The sequence below is a fragment of the Ictidomys tridecemlineatus genome, chromosome 11, assembly GCF_052094955.1.
Source record: "Ictidomys tridecemlineatus isolate mIctTri1 chromosome 11, mIctTri1.hap1, whole genome shotgun sequence".
Classification (NCBI taxonomy): domain Eukaryota; kingdom Metazoa; phylum Chordata; class Mammalia; order Rodentia; family Sciuridae; genus Ictidomys; species Ictidomys tridecemlineatus.
The window spans coordinates 47,187,177-47,199,883 of NC_135487.1; the positions used below are offsets into that span (position 1 = coordinate 47,187,177).

Consider the following 12,707-nt stretch of genomic DNA (forward strand, 5'->3'; position numbering starts at 1 on the left):
ATTCTCCTTTGTGCCATCTTCTTTTATACAGCTTCCTGTTGTGTGTTCTGACTAGTTCCAGCTCCTGTTGGGAGCACCACTGGAATATGAATCTACATTTCTCTTTTATTGTGAACTCTCAGACCAAGAATCATGGTTGGATCTTATACAACGTACAAAACAATACAGCAGTGAATCTGACCTTGTCCTTCCCCAGTCTTAATCAATTCTGCAAAAGAAGGAAGCATTTTTACATGTGAAAAAAAAATACAAATAAATACATATATAGTTGTGCTGAATTTTAAGCTTTTTTCCCCTCCAAACCAAAACCAAAGAGTATTTTGAAGAATAGGGGGTTCTCCGATGGGGGTAGAGAGCGAATGAGTAAACCAACCTGCCTGACCTGCTTTTTTTTTTTTTTTTTTTTTCTAAGTACTCAGTAATACGATCATTTTGTAATAAATAACTGAACACTATGCCCTTTGGGAAATTCTGGTTCTCTGTTTCTTTAATCATGGCTACTTCGTTCAGACTGTGTAGGCAGTGCCATTCCAACCAAAGAAACCTGATCAGATTCCCTTCCTTCTCAATACAAGTCTTATTTGTATTCTTTGTGAAAAGCCGAAGCAGTTGCTTTGAACCAGTTTTGGCTGCTAGTTTAAATGTTAAACTAGTCGTGAGAGCTACCCAGAGTGAAGTGTTTCTGGTCACCCTGCTATTCCTGGCCTAGGGTACTAAGAGTATTAGGCCCCAGAAGCAGCCAATTTTGTAGGGTCTTTTAATACACAAAACTGTATTAACATCAACATGGATACAGATGGATGCACTGTAATAAACTGTAACCACTTGAGAAAAGCCTTTATTGACTCTCAAGTAAATAATGCACATTTTAAAGGATCTAAATATGCATTTACATAATGTGCTATAATTTTTTATTGTGTCAACTACTCTCACACACACACATCCATAAGAGATGTTTTTCTTCATCAAAAAATTGGACTCATACCATTCTTTGTGCATTCCATTAGCATCATGCCAGATTCCTAATGGTAGCTTCTCTCCATAGGGCCCTAACTGGCCATCTCAGAATACATTTAATACATTTAATGAATTCGATTGATTTAACCCCAGTGACTCTTTCTAAAATAATTTGAGACGTCTTAGATAAAAAATCTAGGTACATTAAAAATATCAAATCTATAATAAAGAGAGAAAACAAGAAAATAGAGAGGAAAGAAGAAAAACTTAGACATTGAAGTCTTAATTCTGAGCTTCTAGTAGAAGGTGAATATCAGGTTATCCAGAAAAATAATAGAAATTAAAAATAATTAACAGATCTTTATGGTGCCTGTAACACAATTATTTTCGGTTTCAAGAAATTAAAGTTCAGGCTGGGCATGGTGGCATGTGCCTATAATAACAGCTAATCGGGAGGTTGGGGCAGGAGGATCACAAGTTTGAGGCCAACCTGGGCCACTTAGGAACACCCTGCCTCGAATAACAATAATGGACTCGGGGTGTAGCTAACTGATAGAGCCCTTGCCTGGCATGTATAAAACTATGGCTTCATTTCCCAGCTCTGTAAAAAGTAAAAGAAGTTAAAGCTTAGGATCTTGAATTTGCATGAGTTTTATAGCAAACTGGTAGCTGAACCAAAATGTCCTAAGCATGAGAAAGTAAAGGCTGAAAAGAATGACCCTTTAAAATACAGATACTGCAATTATCTATTTGAAACTACAGGCTAGATTATTTCCTGGAATTAATTAAGAATTAATTGATCCTAATAAAACAGTCATTACAGAATTCCACGTAGTACTAAGTATATTCTTAGGTTTGTGTTGAACTATGTCATAAGGAAACAGTGAAAAATTTTGTTTTTAGTGAAATATAATAAAGAAACTAAAGCTTAAATTGAAGTTGCTTATGTTTTAATCTTACCTATTGAACATCAAAATGAGAGCAAGGATGTTTTTTAACAATTAATGGGGAAATTCCAAGGCCCTATTGAATAGTTTCTTCTGTCATGTTTCTTTAACTTTTATCTGACTGATCTTTGCTCAAGTGAATTTTTTCCCTGGGCAGTATTCTCTGTTGGCCAGTGCAGTTTCTTAACCTCACAGTCACTCATCAGTTTCCGTTGAACACCTGAGGCAATGCCACTTTATCATCAAGGTCAGCCTCCTAGGGGCTTTTGACAATGGTGTTGCCACCTGTGTGTTTGACATGCTGCAAAAGTTGAGTGTGTCATTGTTAGTTTCAGTGTATTCCCAGCCTAGTTTGAGAAATTCCACCTTACCTCCTTTACCAGAAATTCTTCAGTCCAGTGCACGCTGTAGGTCAAAGTTTCTTGCTATGGGCAAGGGCAATTGTATCACATTGGAAATATCACATTGTATCACATTGGACAGGGAAAGAAATTTCCTGGTTCTTTAAAGCCAGTACTACAATTTCCAAAGTAAAAACTAACCAGAGCCATTCAGCTTTTAGCTTCTGGGTTTTAATGGATTCCAGGGATTCCGATATTTCTTATTCATTGTATGTAGTCTTAACTTTTACCAACTTTTCAAGAAGAATCCTGGCTCTTTACCAAGTGAAGAGACCCAAGTTTCATTCTTGGCAGACTTAATGGTTATTTTCTTAATTTCTATACCACTCATGTATTTGGCCACTTATTGTACTGTCAACAAATATTTATTGAGTGCCAGACTGAGTTTTGGGGATATAACAGTGACCAGCTAAGTAAATGGAAAAACTGTTTATAAGATAGAGAAGGCTGGGGAAAGAGTTAAGTTTTAGAGGGGGAAAAAAAATGAAAGCTCTTGTTTCCAAGAGGTTATATTCAAGATGTCCTCAATTGAATAAGGGAAAAACTTCATCTACTCTGACTCAACTTTAACTCTTGAGCCCATGTAGGGGCCTGTGAATATGAAGTTGTATGAATGTGAGAGTTCCATCAGATCAACTGTAAGATGGACTGGACTCTTGCTTCTACTCTAGTCCTCCATATCCACTCTTTAAAGAGCAACAGATACCACTCTGAACCACAGTTTTAGCCATTTCTGTCATTAATTAGAAAATGCCCCAATTGTAAGGAGATCCCAGTAGGGAACAGTGAACCCATCCCCCACAATCTGCATTCCTTGCGGCAGCCCTCAGCTGTGCCAGGGGCACAGTGATAGAAATGGTGTCCTGCTCTACTAATAGAGAATGTGCCATTCCTAGTATTAGAAAGGTCTTATTCTCCAGCTGATTTTATCAATCATCCTTCTGATTTAAGGGCAAAGTTCTCTTAGAAAAAAATTATTAAGCATCGCACATAAGCACATAAGTATTTTAATCTAATCTTCTAGTACAAATGAAATTTATCAGGGTTCACATGTAAGGGAGTAGTAGTCGTCTGAGTCTTTCATCAGTTTTTATGGGCAGAGGACCAACATTTTAGCAGGGGTCATTGCCTGCTCGGCCTGTGCATTACCCAGCTGTGACATTTATGCATTTCTGTGTTTGTCTTCAAAATGGTGGTGGTGGGAAGGAAGGTGACATAAACCTTCCACTTAAAGCGAGGCACCCAAATTGCATGGGTTCATTAAGTGATCATTTACTATAGACTTCAAAAAATTTCTTCCTGAATTAGTCCCTAGAAATCTCCTTGAAAGGGGTATAAGAGCTTTAACAATGAATTATTGTCTATGGATAGCTCAGCGTGAAAGGGGATCCATATGTGCAAACTAGAATTTGTCATATGTAATGTCAGTTAAATCAGGTCTAATCTACCAAATACATTTTTATTGCTTTGCTTCATTAAAAAGGCTCTTAAAGTAATGAATAATCTTCATCTTCACCAAGGATTATTAATGCCTTTATAACTCATGTCCTCTGAAAATAGAAAGACAGCTTTAAACTCTACCCTAATCTAGCTTCCATGTTTGTCTTAGAGCTTCAAGGAAGAAAATCTATCAGACCTATCCAGTGTTAAATTCAGCCACATGAGCAAAACCCTGAATTGGGCCAGAAGAAGAAATGGAAAAGGAGGCAAATCAGGTTCAGCTGTGGCAAAGCAAGTCTCTCCCTTCCTAACACTCGTGTTTTCTTTTCCTACAGCAAGTCCGCATGCAACACCATCGACTCTTCATTTTCCAACATCACCCATTATCCAGCAGCCTGGGCCTTACTTCTCACACCCAGCCATCCGCTACCATCCTCAGGAGACGCTGAAAGAGTTTGTCCAACTTGTCTGCCCTGACGCTGGTCAGCAAGCTGGACAGGTGGGGTTCCTCAATGTAAGGAAACCTCTTTTTTTTTTCATTTTCTTTTAGAAATGTTAACTGAATTTAAAAATAACAAGGGGAGACCTCAGGACCTTGAGGACATTGTGCTTTAACATTGCGCTGACTGACTGCAGGCAAATGTCATATTTATTCTAGATTGTGGGAAAGTTAACTTTCTCTAAGAGTGATTGGCCAGGGTTTAAAAACAGTGTTTGTGTTAAGTTTGCAACTGTCAAGTTTATGGATATAAATCATCTTGAGGGTGAACCATATAACCTTCTACATTCAAGGGCTGATAATTTCACCTCCTGCATTCTTACCCCAGGGCTCATACAGTTAACAAAATAGAAAGAAAGAGTGAATAATTTTAAGTAATGATTTGGGATGGTAGAGAGAGGTAGGGGGCAGAGAGGGACAGATGTTTCAGATCAACATAGTTGATATTTTTTAAAAATACAGTCTTGTAACACTTTAGATCAAGTTGACCAGTACTTGAACTCAAGATGCTAGAAGCACAGTTTATTATGGTTTGTTATTTCTGCAAGTAGTTATCTTCCCTACTTATCTTTGTATAAAGCTAAACCATATTCAATCGCTTTAAATGAATGTTTTCATTTTTTTCACAAATAAACCAAACAACCACAATTTGAAATAACATTCCAAATGTAAAAGTGATTTTTTAAAATCACAGATTGCATTACTAATAGAGAATTAAATGTTTACAGTGGATAGCTTCATTCCAAGGCCAATAATCACAATAATAATAAATAAATAATACCAGCATAAAGCCAGACTTGGTTTTCCTTTTCTTGTAGTAGCCATACATGAAGCCACAGATTAGCCATAATTATTATTGCTCCATTTAGGATATTATGTCACACTGTTCTATCACTGATATTCTCCCCCTGCAGAAATACCTGATTCTGCATATCTGAGCCAGAACAGGCAGCTTTGACTTATGTCTGCTGATGTGTTAGCAGATACATTTCTGTCTAGACAACAAATCAATATGGTGCCTTTTTTTCTTTTTGCTTGTATATTCATTTGCTTGGCTTACTCTAAACCATTCACTTAAGGACTTTCAGTCCACTCAGAAATAATACACAGGCAAGTTGTTAGCAAGAAAGTGCAGCATTCTGATTGTTAGACAAGATAGTATTTGAGGAACAATCCTAAATATATCAGTGAATGTTGATTGTGGAATGAAACTGCCTCTGCAGAATTATGAAGCTTACACATAAAAGCCTGGAACACCAGGACCTCTGTCAGCTGAGTTTTGGTGTGGGACTGCAGCCTAAATAGGAGCTGTTACTATTAGTTGATCAGTGTCAATGAAGTTTAAAAATGTAGTCCAAAGGCCATTTGGGAAACTGTGGGGGAGGGGGGAATGGATCTGATCTTCAGCACCAGGCAACTGACTTCTCCATTTCTAACTTATTTTTTAATGGTCCTGACATCATTCTATATAACTGTCAAAATACAACTGCCCAGTTTTGCATTTTGATCAAAGACCTGCTTGAGGCAGGTCTCTTCATGGAGCTATTTTGAAAAATTTGAAAATTAAATAGATTGTATTGCTTGCTTCAGAGGGAAACTTTCTTATGTCGTAGAATTGTTACTTGTTTTTTTTTAACATGAGGCAAACAAAGAAATATGATTCTTACAGCATTTGCTTATATAATTTAAATAAAAACTGGAAGTGATATTTTAATCTAGCAAAATTTTGATAGCTAAATTCTAAACTTTCTATGTCTAGTATTATGCAATATGTAAAAGAAAATATGTATGTTCCCTGAACACATTTATTATATGTTATAAAAGGCCAGCTTTAAAAAGTGAAAATAAAGTTGACAAATACAGATCATTAGCAGATTATTTTATGGAGTCAAATGCAAAAAAAGGACAATGTAGTTCAAGAAAGAAGTTTGGGATGCAGCGGTATTTGTGCCCAAGTGCACTTTTGTGGAATGCCTTAAGAACAAACAGAACCGAGCACTTCTTCGTCCAGATGTGATCATGCAAGAATTCAGGCAGCTGGAATACTTAGTCATTTACCTAGAAGGTGCCTAATGAATCTTATTTTCAGAAGCAGCTAATAGTTGACATCTTTTGTTTCTTCTTTTGTTTGTGTGTGTGTATGTGCGTGTGTTTTTCTCCACCCTTGCAGCCCAATGGGAGCAGCCAAGGCAAGGTGCACAACCCATTCCTTCCCACCCCAATGTTGCCGCCACCACCACCACCACCAATGGCCAGGCCTGTGCCTCTGCCGGTGCCAGACACGAAGCCTCCAACCACGTCAGCAGAAGGAGGTGCAGCCTCTCCCACCTCACCAAGTAAGTACTGCTGAGACGAGGCGCCGGTCACTCATCTAGCTGTGTGCACTTGAATCCACACCTCAGCTCTGTCCCTTGCAGTAGAGACTATAGCAGTAGGTGCAGATCCCAGCCATAGTCATAGCCTGAACTTGCAGAATCAAGGCCAGAGTCAAAGTGAACACCACTCCCAGCAACTGCACCAGATGTAGAAACAACTGAACACGTGGGTGGATAAGATGATGAAATTGCATGTCCAGGACTGAGATCTAGACACAAGCTATTAAATTTGGTGTTTAATTCGAGTGGCTTTAAATGCTATGCCCATAAGCACCAAATCACATCTACTTGCATAAATTCTTCTTAGCAAAAAGTTCCTGATTTTTCTGTATAGCCCTGCCTTCCAGGAACTTGTGGTCCAAGAGATATGCACTTGATGAGATATAAAAGTTATATACCTTACACATCAAATAGGAAAGGAAGTTTAGATCAAAGTGTCAATTCACAGGTGTGTACATTGAACAGTGCCAAGAGGAAGAGCCTGGCAGAAGATCAGAGCTAGCAGCCATGGCAGTTGCATGGCCAGGCTTGGCAGGGGAAGGAAATAGAGGGTAGAACTAGATGGAAAGAGAACTCTTGGCTCTTCTCTGAACAGTCTGGGACCATTTGATCAGAGAATATAGGATTTCAAAACCTTTTTAGATGATGGGAGTGATTATTTGATGAACTAGAGATTGAACAACTCTCCATATTTTTCTTGATATTTTAGAGATGGAGGAGCTAGAAATAACTTAAACACATAAATGTGGCTTTTATTAGTGCCTGGAATAATGACAAAGAGAATGATGGCTGAAGTTTCCAGGTGACAGATGGCCTGCCCTTGATTGATGGTGTGATGAGCACCTTCCCTAATGCTTCAGAGAGGAATCAGCATATAGGAAAGGGTTGGAACTGTGTTCATGACCCTAGGGAGAGCTTTCAGGGGTGTCCTTAAAGGAAGCGAGACTAGAGAATATACTGGAGAAAAGATATATAAGAACAGACTAGGAAAGGAGTGTTAAGGTCAAGAACTTGATTAGCAAAATAATAGGAATTGAATGGAAGAGAGTAGGGGGCAGGATGTTTTGTAGACAACACTGGAACTGGGCAGCTACTCAGTTCAGTTTAGTGAATGAAGAGTCCTGGCCTCTCAGCTTTCTCACATCCAGTATTGGAATCATAATGATACTGGATACAGAAGAAAAAGGGTGAAACAGGAAATATGAGCCTCTGTTTAGATCATGTTCATGGAGTTGATTCTGGGGACACTGAATCCAGAATGACTAGAGTCCCTCTTGGACCTTGGGTCATCTAGTATTTAATCATATGGATAATGTAGCAGTGAGTGGCATTCTGTGTGAATACTGTTTCTATAACAAAAAGAGTGAGGATCGGGGTTGGGGGGCAATTTGGAGGAGATGTACTTCTCTTGGTAAGAGGTGGTTTAGTGAGACACTTGTCAACAAGAGGATAAACCCCAAGTGTCCAATGATTGTCCTATGGATCCTGAAACCTCCGTTGAGAAAAATAGTTTCTGGGAAGCAGAGGCTCTTGGGAGTGTCCTGCTCATTGTGTTTATGTAGCATCTGCTAATAAGCCAGAGAATTAATTGTCCCCAAACTCTACTTATATCTACTTACTGGGGATATCAGCTTACTGATGGGTGGCCACATATTTATGTGTCCTCACACATCCCTGAAGACCATTTTTCTGTTCCTCTTCTCTCCATCTGTGCAGGACAGTGCCACAGTCCTTTAAAACCCTGGTAGTAGCCAGGTGCTGTGGTGCAGGCCTATAATCCCAGTGACTCAGGAGGCTGAGGCAAGAGGATCACAAGTTCAAGGCCAGCCTCAGCAACTTATCAAGGCATTAAGCAATTTAGTGAGACCCTGTCTCAAAATTTTAAAAAGGCCAGGGATAAAAGGCTCAGTGGTTAAGCACCCCTAGATTCAATCCCCAGTACCAAAAATTTTAAAATTAAAAAAAAATAATAGTAATATACCATCTATTCCATGTACAGTGTCCTCACCTCTACTACTAGTGTTTCATCCTTCATAGTGAGTTTTCCAGTGAGGGGATGAGGCCCAGCTCTGGCACTATACAGGAATGGAAATAGCAAAGTATGGCTATTGGTATCTAAATGATAGGGGCTCAGATGCCCACCTTTCCAATTATTAGCTGTTTCTCTGTAAAGCAGTTTCCTTATCTGAAACCTTATCTGACAGACTGTGTGAAATCAGCTCTGATAAATGCTCCCCCAAATAAGTTGGAGTATTTTATCATCAGCCCAAGTTGTTCCCCAGTGGAAGGCCCTAGTGAGTAGTGACGAAGGATGTCTGTAGGACCCAAAGAAGCTTCTCAGCTGCTAGATCCAGTTGACACCTTTGGGTCCAGGGATCTGGACTCCACTCTGTGAGCTGTAGCAAACGCCTTTTACAGGAAGGTGCCACTCACCCTAACACATTTTGTCAGCTCTGAATGAGGGAAGGTGGAGGGGGTCTTGGCACTTCTAGCTCATGTGGTTGCATTAATGAGAGTGACATTTAAAGGTTTGGGAGAAAGGGAAAGGATCAGGGGAGAGTCTGGAAGTTTGATATAGGGAATCAGATACTCTCTGAATCAGATGACTCTAGGAGTATCAACAAAATGAGATCTACGGATGGCAGACAAGTTTTTATCATCACAAATGTTAGCCCTTGTGAGCATGTTGGATTCACAGGAATGTGTTGTTCCCAGCAATATATCGCTTGCCATTTTCTACTTGATTAATAAGAGAGTCATAGCAGTAATTTGTAGCCTCAGAGAAGCCTTTCAAATAAAAAAATCTCAAAGCCTACAGGTCTGCCCTGGGAGGGCATTTAAGGGCCCCCACTGGGAAAAACAAACAAAAAACAGGAAGAAAACCTCTCACACCCTTATATCTGAACCAATTTATAAATAAAATGCAAGGCAAAATTAGATGGAATATAGAATACCACTTCAGTGTTGGAGGGTTTAGCTTTAACTGTGGGAAAATGTGTGTCCTGACATGGAGCTCCCAAATTACACCCACATATCTACCCATCCCTGGAAATACCAGACCACCACAAGCCTTCCACCATGGGGTCCGCCCTCCCATATAAAACTGATGACTTGGAGGTACAGGTGGCTGCACGCTCCCCTCCAGCACCTGTCTCTTTAGGAGAAAGAAGCAAGGAAGGAGCAGGACTGGTCACATCCATTTTCCACTTCATAACACAACAGTCTGGAGTATGTGAGGGGGGTGGAGAGGAACCAAGAATGTATGGCTTGGAGTCCATATCGGGAGTGTCACGTCCCCCTTAACATTATCTTTCATAGCTACCTTCTTTCAATCATTTATTCAGCCATCCTGCATTGACATCTCTCATGCGCCAAGGCTGTGTGAGCTTCTTGGAATACAGAGGGGATTAAATCCTGCTGTAAGATGTGGGTGTGTTGAGAGATGCAGCTGGTAAATAGACAGGTGCAGAGGGAACATTGGATAAAGGAGTACCCTGGTGGTGTAGGAGGGAGATCTGGGTCTGGGGCTTCAGGGAAAGATTCTTTTAGGGATATGACTTTAAAGCTATTTAGTAGAGTGACATTCTGGTGTTTTAAGAAAAGGTAAAAACTTTTCTTCAGAAACTGACCTGAGATGGGGGTCTAAAATTGGATTGCCACTAGATAAGAATATAGGGGGAAACTATAATTTTATGAATCATGTGCTTTCTTAGAAACTGAAATCACAAGATGGTTGCATCCTGTTGATCTCTGTCCGTTTATGAGAGCTCCCATTCTGATGAGCAGCAGTGTCATGACAGGGCATTAAGCACAGGTGTTCCACAGGCCAACAGAGTGTCCAGAATTGAAACCTTTTTCAGAAACATCAGTCACATAACCTAGGACAGCCTTTCTGTGGAAGGGTTTGAGACAACTTACAATAAAACAAGATTTTTTTAAAAGATAAAAAAAATAGGAAATCATGCCAAGGGTCTCCTAAATTACCAACTTTTGGGGGCCTCAACTCCCTCATCTGCTCATGGGAACAATACCAACTTCCGCTCACTCTCATAAGCATAGTGTCAGCATGAACCAGGTGACAGATGTGTTGTACCATGCTGTAGACAGAAGTCCAAGGCATCATTTTTAATATCCTTTTTATAATGAAATACAAGTGGTTGCCAGCCTAGGGCAGAGCATATATTTTTTAACTAATCAGTTGCCTCTGGCACTAATACTAAACTTTGCAGCTGTGGCCAGAAAAACAGGGATAAGGCTGATCTGGGGGGGAAAATTTGCCTATGAAATAAATACATTTTAATGGGAAAAATCCTTACCGGTGCCTTAAAAAAAAAAAAAAAAAAAGGCAGGAAAGTGTATAGGGAAATGACAGTTCTGTTCCCTCTCAAGGAGAACTTTTACACTATTCATGTGTTTTCGAGAAAGGTTGATGTACTATGCCAGGACTCCAGGATGTCATGAAAAATAGGAGGCACAGCTGTGAGAGCAGCTTGAGAGTGTCCCGTCTCCACTGGGAGCGGCCGCTGTGGGTTTCTGGCCCAGTGAGAGAACACCACCACTGCCCTTCATTCAGCCCAAACTCGTCGAGCGCCAGCTGTGTGCCAAGAACTCTCTTAGGTGCTAGGCTTCCACAAGGAATAGCAGAGAGAAAAATGCTGACTTTGGAGTTTTTATTCTCTAGAGGGAAAGAAAGACAGCAAACAAAACAGTGAGTGTAAAAGGCAGGTAGGTTGTAAGAGAAGGAGAAATTGGAGCAAAGAGCTGAAGGGATGAGCAGGGAGCCAGGAGACTGAGGCCAGTAGAGATTGCCAAGCAGAGAGAATAATCAGTGCAGAGACAGCTTGGTAAGTTGGAGGGAGGTGAGGATAGGGAGAGCAAAGCAAGCCTTGGAGGAGGGCAGAGAGGTAGTGGGGATGCAATTGCAGGCTGGGAGTGCAGATCATGTAGGATCATTGTCAGGGCTTTGACATTTCCTCCCAGTGAGATGGGGAACAGAGGACCGAGTATTGCTGGCTGGATTTTAATAGAAACACTCAAAAGGCTTTGTTGAAAATAGATGGCCAGGGGCAAGAATGAAAGCAAGGAGGCCCATTAAGAAGCTGTTTCTTATCAATAAATATAATGAGTGTCTTTTACATGCCAGCCACTATTCCAGGCACAAGAGATACCAAAGTGAGTGAAACAGAATTTCCTGCCCTGATACAACTTGGGTTCCAGCAGGAAGGGACAAACAATAATCAAAATATAAGCACATTTGTAAGTTAGGGACCAGTAGATACAGTGCAGAAAACTGAAAGAGGCCAGGGTGGATGGGACACTGTTGCAATCTTACAGGCAAGAGTTGCTGATGCCTGGCACCAGTGTGGGAGCAGTCAGGGCAGTGAGCTGTGGTTGGATTCCAGATATATTTGAAAGGTAGAACTAACAGGATTTGCTGATGCATTCAATGTGGACTGAGAAAAAAAAAAAAAAGGAAAGAAATCAATGATGACTGCTAGGTTCTGACCTGAGCAACTGGAAGGATGGAGTTGCCATAAACTGAGATAGGAAGATGGCAGGAGCAGCTCTGGATGAGGGTGGAAACCAGGTTACCTTTGAGATGCCTGTTAGACATTGCTGAGACTGATCACAGAAGCATCTTGCCTATGGCAGCATACTGTGCAGGTTACTGACCTGGTTACCAAGTTTTTCATGTGCATCATCTCATTAATTAATAAAGGACTCCTTTTCAAATATGTAATACAGTAAATGAGTTTCTCTAAGAGTCCTGAGGACAAGAGCTCAAGGAAAAAAATCTTTTTTTATGTTTAAGTCTATTTGTGGCATGATGATGCACAACATGATAGTTTTTGTTAATTGTACTATATGATCCAGTTTTATATGGTATCTTGGGACCAAGATCATACTATAAAAATGGACTTTTCCATATTTTTTTCTGAAATGAAGATTGGCATCAGAATTATGATGAAAAGAAAAAAATGCTTTTGAATTATAATGGAAGATAAAATGTGCATATTTTTCTTTTTTAATTAATTGAGAACACAAAAACTCAATTTAAAAATGCATAAAAGACTCATAAACATTTTTG

At 40.0% G+C, this 12,707-nt stretch overlaps 1 protein-coding gene across 6 annotated transcripts in view; it reads left to right on the top strand.

The window, feature by feature from the left end:
- Nucleotides 1-12,707, top strand: part of Nfia (nuclear factor I A) — a 561,296-nt gene that overhangs the window by 500,137 nt on the left and 48,452 nt on the right. For all 6 annotated transcript variants that reach the window (XM_021726814.3, XM_040288754.2, XM_040288755.2 and 3 more), the window contains exons 8-9: nt 4,081-4,259; nt 6,415-6,580. In XM_021726814.3, coding sequence (XP_021582489.1) covers nt 4,081-4,259; nt 6,415-6,580 — 345 coding nt within the window. The remainder of the gene's footprint in view (nt 1-4,080; nt 4,260-6,414; nt 6,581-12,707) is intronic.